This window comes from Ascaphus truei, chromosome 8 (genome assembly GCF_040206685.1).
Source record: "Ascaphus truei isolate aAscTru1 chromosome 8, aAscTru1.hap1, whole genome shotgun sequence".
NCBI classification, from domain to species: Eukaryota; Metazoa; Chordata; class Amphibia; order Anura; family Ascaphidae; genus Ascaphus; species Ascaphus truei.
The window spans coordinates 10,869,193-10,876,521 of record NC_134490.1 but is presented as its reverse complement, the minus strand read 5'-3'; the positions used below and the strand labels follow the sequence as shown (position 1 = coordinate 10,876,521).

Sequence of the window (7,329 nt, the reverse complement as noted above, 5' to 3'; positions counted from 1 at the left end):
AGCCGGGAAATGTCCCGGCTTGCGAGCCGCACTCCCTCAGCGTGCCGCTCATCACCGATGCGCGGTCACGCATCATCGGGTGCCTGTGCCGCCTGTACGCGTGCCCAGGGCTCCCCGAGGGAGCCCTGGTGTCGCGTGGATGTCACGACGGCGGCGGGACGTTCCGGGGGACCCGGTAAGGAGAGTCGGAAGCCCTCCGGCGTGCGCCAGGTTACTGCTGCAAATGCTCGAATAAACTCGGCCACAGCAGTACCTTACTCCAAACAATACCAAGTTAAACCTCTTTCTTGTAAGTTCGTATTGTATTTTGAGTTTGATATGAATTTGGGCTCCTCTTATTGAAATTATGTCTGGCGTATTTATTTTTAATTTTTATTCCTACAACTCACATGGAAACACTTAAAGACTTGGACTGAAAAACTTTAGCTGTTCATAAAATCTGTAGAAAACAGAGAGCTCAGTTGCAATCTTGTATTAATACAGCTATCTCTGCAGTGCTACTGGTTCTACAAGCTGCTTTGTATATTATACTTTTCTTTTTAAATCAATCAATAATATACATTCTAAAACACAAGTCAGACAGCAGATGCTTTAATCAATTTATTTTAATATGTGTAATTAGACACATTAAAGGGGGCTGATCTCTTAAGAAGTAATGTAAAGAAGCGAGTTAACAGAATGTTTAATCATTTAGGTCAAAACATTTGAGAATGAATCACAGGAGATATTTTTCCAGCATCAGGATCCTCACTTCTTGACTCCACCTCAGTGTCTCACTTGACATTAACTGCTCTTATCCCCCTAAGCTTCCACACCCGGTCCTCAGTGGCATCCACTGCTATGACCTCCGTGACCTCCACCGCTGCTACCTCCGCCACTGTGACCTCCGTGACCTCCACCACTGTGACCTCCGTGACCTCCACCGCTGCTACCTCCACCACTGTGACCTCCGTGACTTCCGCCACTTTGACACCCGTGACCTCCGCCACTGTGACCTCCGTGACCTCCGCCGCTGCTACCTCCGCCACTTTGACCTCCGTGACTTCTGCCACTTTGACACCCGTGGCCTCCGCCACTGTGACCTCCGTGACCTCCGCTGCTGCTGCTACCTCCGCCACTTTGACCTCCGTGACTTCCGCCACTTTGACACCCGTGGCCTCCGCAACTGTGACCTCCGTGACCTCCGCCGCTGCTACCACCGGCACTGTGACCTCCATGACCTCCGCCACTGTAACCTCCATGACCTCCGCTGCTGCTACCTCCGCCACTGTGTCCTCCGTGAATTCCGCCACTTTGACCTCCGTGACCTCCGCCGCTGTGACACCCATGACCTGCGCCACCTTGACCTCCATGACCTCCACCACTTGGACCTCCGTGACCTCCTCCGCTTTGACCTCCGTGACCTCCACCACTTTGACCTCCATGACCTCCCCCGCTCTTACCCCCGTAAGCGTCAGCTGAATTTAATGAAAAATAGAAGTAGAATTGTAAGGGAAATCTGAGATGCATTAATTACTTCTTAATGTAGGAAATGTCAGACAAAAATCATACAAAGGAAGCTTTGAGGGATTTTTAGTAATTATGCACTAAAAGGAGGGAAACAGGGAACAGCAGATACAACATTGCCCTCTGATAAACTGCAAATGTTTGTAATCCAAAAGACAGCTGTAGGTTATCCTACAGATCTATCAGTTCTTATTAATTCAAAGTCAGTTCTTATTCTAAACCCTCAAATCTTTCAGACCTCAATGGAAGTTGACATTAATGGAACATATTTTCCATGTATCTCGATCTTAACAGTATGATAATAGTCTAGGCCAATCTTTCTACAGATCTTACTCTGATAAAGCAAAGTGGCAAACAGTCCAGCAAATGGGCATCGAAATCAAGACTTTGGTTTAAATACATTTTGTGTTTTGTTTCTGGTAAGGAAAAAAAATATTTCGGGGATTTATATTTTCACCAAATTATGAACAGAACTCAAAAAATCAGGGAATGAAATTATGCTTAAAATAATTATACAATTAAAAAATAATAATTCAGAAACTGAAATAATTTAACTGAAAAACGAAATATTTAGAAATGGCAAGAAACACCCTTAGGGCCTCATGCAGTAAGCGACGATTATGTGAAATCGGCAAGCTTATCGATTAGTCATGTTATTGGCGTTTTTCCCTCTCCGTATGCAGTAAGTGCCGAATACATTCAAAATCAACCAGAAAACAAATCCGCCCACTCTCACGATGATGAGCCGATCACACACAGGTGTATCGGCGTGCGTGGCGGGGTGCTGTTAGGTTGCACAATCACAAATCTTGCTGAATCAGGCGAAACAAGCATGTTTTTGATTGCGCGCCATATTTAAAGGCAACGTGTACTGCTAATCATTCTCTGTGTTGTTGGGAGTGAGAGAGAGAGAGAGACGCACAGAGCTGGACGATTGAAGATTTGCATATTGACTGAGAGACTTGTTGTGTATTGGGTGAGCTTTGTCCTTTGTTGTTTTGTTTACATCTTTGTCTTGTTTTATATGTGGAAGTGGGTCGTGTGATTGCCTGTACATTTCTTGTCTGTTTTTTGTGAGTGCTGGAAGTATGCCCGCAAAGCGTGGGAAGAGTGATGCTGGTGGGAGTGGGAGTGCTACTCGTGCGAGTACGCGTCGGAGTGAACGTTCTGTTCAGGGGAGTGATGTTGCTGGTGCACCGAGTGGTGTTGCTGGGAGTGGGAGTGCTGGTGCTGGGAGTGGGAGTGCTGTTGTTGGGAGTGGGAGTGCTGGTGCTGCGAGTGGTGTTGCTGGGAGTGGGAGTGCTGTTGTTGGGAGTGGGAGTGCTGTTGCTGTGAGTGGGAGTGCTGGTGCTGGGAGTGGGAGTGCTGTTGCTGTGAGTGGGAGTGCTGGTGCTGGGAGTGCTGGTGCTAGGAGTGTGAGTGCTGGTGCTAGGAGTGTGAGTGCTGGTGCTAGGAGTGTGAGTGCTGGTGCTAGGAGTGTGAGTGCTGGTGCTAGGAGTGGGAGTGCTGGTGCTGGGAGTGCTGCTGGTGGCGCAGTTGCTGATGGGGTGTCTGGTGGTGGCGTGCTTGCTGGTGGCCAGCTTTTGGAGGCTCTTCCATTGGAAGAAGGAGAGTCCAGTCAGCACCAGCCAAGCTCTGACCCTAAACCTGCTCGGAAAAAACGTGTGGAGAAGCCACGTAATCCTCGCTTCAATGACCAGGAAAATAGGGCTCTTGTCACTGGCATTCTGGAGCACTATGACAGTCTCTATAGACATTTAGTAGGTAAGTGTACCTTTACATTTATTATTCAAATACATGTGATCCTAGGTCATCTGAGTTTTGTTCATATGCAAATATGGGTACACAATATCTTTCTATGTTCATTAGTGTGGAAACACAGCTTTTTATCATGCCTTACAAGGACAAATAAACACAGGCGGTCAATTTGCCAGAACTGCATACAATATGAATGCAACCTTGCTTACATGTATAGGTTTAGTAGTGAATGCTCATGTGCTTCACATATTACACATAAAACAGCATGTTTGCTATCTCTTGGAACAGCTAGCAGTGTAGGAAACTGGTGCTTATATTATTATTCATTTACCTCATATCTTTTATATGTTTTTCAAGGGCGGACAAGTGCAGCAAGCAAAAAAGAAATGTGGGACACAATAGTCATTGGTGTCAATGCCTGTGGGAATAGTGTCAGGGACAAGTATCATTGTCGGAAAAGATTTGATGATATTAGGTCCAAATTGAAAAAGAAAATACAAGACCAACGCGTGCATGCTACTGGCACTGGAGGTGGGCCCACACCACAACGTCTCATATTGACTCCATTGGAGGAGCTGCTTCGGCCAAAATTACTTACCGTCGTCGTGGAAGGCTTGGCTGGTGACCGTGACATTGGAATTTATCCGTCACAATTTCCAGCAGGTGATAAATATTACTGTACTAGGCGTGTCGTTGCTTACAGTTATTTTGCATATTTACACTGCTTTTTATACTGTCTTCACAATATAAGCATACCTGCATCTATATATGTATATGTCTGATTCTGTATATATATATCTCAAAATAGACATATATGTAGTAGTCCTACTAAAAGCAGTAACTAATATAGCACGTGCCATTGCGTGCTCATTTACATGTGAATTCCCAAAATGCATAGCTGCAGTGGAAGCAATTGATGGTGGGCGAAGATGGGGAACAACAGGGTAGTACACATGTGTAACACATGTTCATGAGAAATTATTAGTAGCTACAGGTACAGAACAGAAATATGTATCATATTATTGTGTATTTTATTGATTTTACTCCGACAAACATGACATTACTGCCTATTTTAAGCATGCATCAAAGAAATTGCATGTAACGGCCTACAAACATCACTGGCACTAACACATCTATAGTTGCTTATGAAAAGGTCCATTTTTGCTTTATGTCATATACAGACAGCATAATGAGGCACACGTATCATATGTTATGTCATTGTTTTCATAACTTAAACACTGCAGATGACTACTTAGCTCATCTACCATTGTGTTAAAGCAGCTGCAATTAATATCTCATCACAGCATACACTTCAACAGAGGGGGTGGGGTTCAGCACACACACTAATTACAGCCTCATTTCACGGTCAACTTAGTTCACACCATTTGCACCTGTTTCAAGTCATTGAAAGGTGTGGCTGATTAGGCTTTTTGGGGAAGGGAATACCTTTCTTACAACCTGAATAGCACAACTGAAGTTAATCACACTCATTTGAAAGCTTAACTCTAGCTACTAAATGCCCCAACAACTCATTACTTATCAAAGCGTACGTCACACATTAGTTCACTCATATCTATAGTTGAACTACTATGAAAGACACATTATCACACACTGCATGTGTTGTCTTGTTGAGTCACAGCCACATTCAGGTGTGCCACATCTTCGATTAATGTACCACACATATCCTCTACCAAAAACAACACTTTTTGCAATATGACCACCTTCATGATAACCATTGTGAATGGTCATCTCATGATAGTTATGTACATTATGATACTGATATCACTACACAACATATGATTTTTATGTACTCATTTAATCTATTTATCCTCACGCATTACTGCAGAAACATAGTATGTTGTATGTTAGGGAACTCAAAAATTCTAAGTACACAGGCATGTACAGTGTTATTACAACTATTTATGTTCACTTTCACACACATTTTCGGTTAAGGAACTGATGTTGTTAGTTAATCATAAATACAGAACATACAATAAGTGTTTGTTCAATATTTACACATGTAAATGTAAAACTTATGTTATTGTTATATATAGTTGCCCCTGGAGGACATGTGTCACCTGAGATGGAACAAGTGTCTTCACCTGGGTCAGCCAGCTCAACACTACTAGAAGGTGAGTGTATCATTTGCTGGCCATATAATATGTGCTCTTCTATATGTTATGTTGTCATGTGCATTATTTGTTTTGCACATCTTTTTTAAATAGGATTACTTAGTGTCAGTGAAAATTAAGTGTAAGGCAACATGTATTGTGTTAGTGATGTTAATTATCATGTAGGACTTCTGAGTTTAGAGCAACTTTTCATTCATTCATATTTCATACTGAGTCCAAACATTATTCGTAAGTCAAGGTAGTTTTTAATGAGGTTATAAAACGTATGCTAACATGTTAGGTGTTACTTAGGACACAGTACAATTACATAGTAACACAGCATACATTAACATGCCATTTAATAATGTGTACATTTCTTTTTAGAACATCATGGTGATGAGGATGATGAGTATGATGAGGATGACGCCACAGAAGAGACTGAAATACAATCATGTGACCATGAAGAGGTGCCAATAGAAACTGTTGTACCGCCAAATCGTCCATCAACTTCCACATACGATGCAATTGTAGCTTCAGAGGGAAAAATAGTGGACGCAGAAAATCGTCGCCATTCAGACATGATGACAGTGCTGGAAAGGATGATTGGACTGCAGGAAGAAACAGTATCACAATTGGCACATCTCCACAGAGTCTTCATTGAAGTGCCTAAACAGTTGCAAAAAATCAACACCTCATTCGAAGCATTAGTTGTTCAGCAAACACAAGCTAATTACTGGAGAATGACTAATGTACCACAATTCAACACCTCCCAGCCAGGATCTGTTCATGCAGGTCAGTTTTCACCACATTCATCTGATATTCATTCACCAGGCCCAAATGTTACCGGTCAAGTAGCAGACATTGCTGTGCAGGTTCCTGATGACATCCTACCGCTGCCATCTGTACAAATTCAGCAGCAGACACCTACAAAGGAGGCGACAAAAACAAAACAAGACACACATGAAACAGACCAACCATCACTTGTGCAGTGTCTACCAACTTGCTCACATGTGTCACTGGGCACAAGCCCTGTCCGTGAACAGTCACTACCCAAAAGCCCTGTAGGTGAGTCGCTGCCCAAAAGCCCTGTAGGTGAATCGCTGCCCAAAAGCCCTGTAGGTGAGTCGCTGCCCAAAAGCCCTGTAGGTGAATCGCTGCCCAAAAGCCCTGTAGGTGAATCGCTGCCCAAAAGCCCTGTAGGTGAATCACTGCCCAAAAGCCCTGTAGGTGAGTCACTGGCCACAAGCCCCGTAGGTGAACAGTCACTGGCCACAAGCCCTGCCCGTGAAGTGCCAGAGGCCACTCAAAGTGGCTCTGTTGTGCCTAAAGTTGGTGGCAAAAGAAAAAGGAAAATTCAAGAGACAACAAGCAGGCCTGTTACTCGCTCGCAAAAGGAACAAAAAAAATAAATGTTATAATTCAGAAAATATGTCTTTGGCCTTGTTTTGTTGACTTCAGATTATCTAATTACTATTGTATGTATGCTGAAGACTGTGTTGTTTCCAAACTTTCAACTATGTTCTTGTACACGTGAAGTTTTGGAAATGTTAACACTCATAATTAATTGTGTTATAAATATTTATGTTGTAATCGTCTGTTCAGTAATGGTCCACCAGGAGCCAGTTGCTAAGTTTAGAGAAGCTGCCATTGACTTTGCAGCAAAACATTGCATTTGGGTGTGTTAATTGATGTAAGAATTGCATATGCATATTAGTCACATGCAATTATTAAAACACCTAAGTAAGTGCAAACATCTTTCTTGTACGTGTACAGCAGGATTATGTGTAAATTATTACTTACCTTTGCCTTGCTTGGCCATTGTAATTTTGTCCTTTAATCAGTTGTGTGTTCGTTTCTATAACATCTCAGAATGTATAATAATATATATATACACACACACACACACACACACACACACACTGAGTGAGTGTGAGTGTGAGTGTGAGTGTGTGAG

General features: G+C 42.9%; 1 protein-coding gene across 1 annotated transcript; it reads left to right on the top strand.

Moving 5' to 3' along the window:
* Positions 1–5,328: 5,328 nt before the first annotated feature.
* Positions 5,329–6,877, top strand: LOC142500878 (uncharacterized). Its single transcript, XM_075610165.1, has 2 exons — positions 5,329–5,396; positions 5,760–6,877. The coding sequence occupies exons 1-2, from the start codon at positions 5,348–5,350 to the stop codon at positions 6,782–6,784; spliced, it is 1,074 nt and encodes a 357-aa protein (XP_075466280.1). The 5' UTR covers positions 5,329–5,347; the 3' UTR covers positions 6,785–6,877.
* The last annotated feature ends 452 nt before the right edge of the window (positions 6,878–7,329 follow it).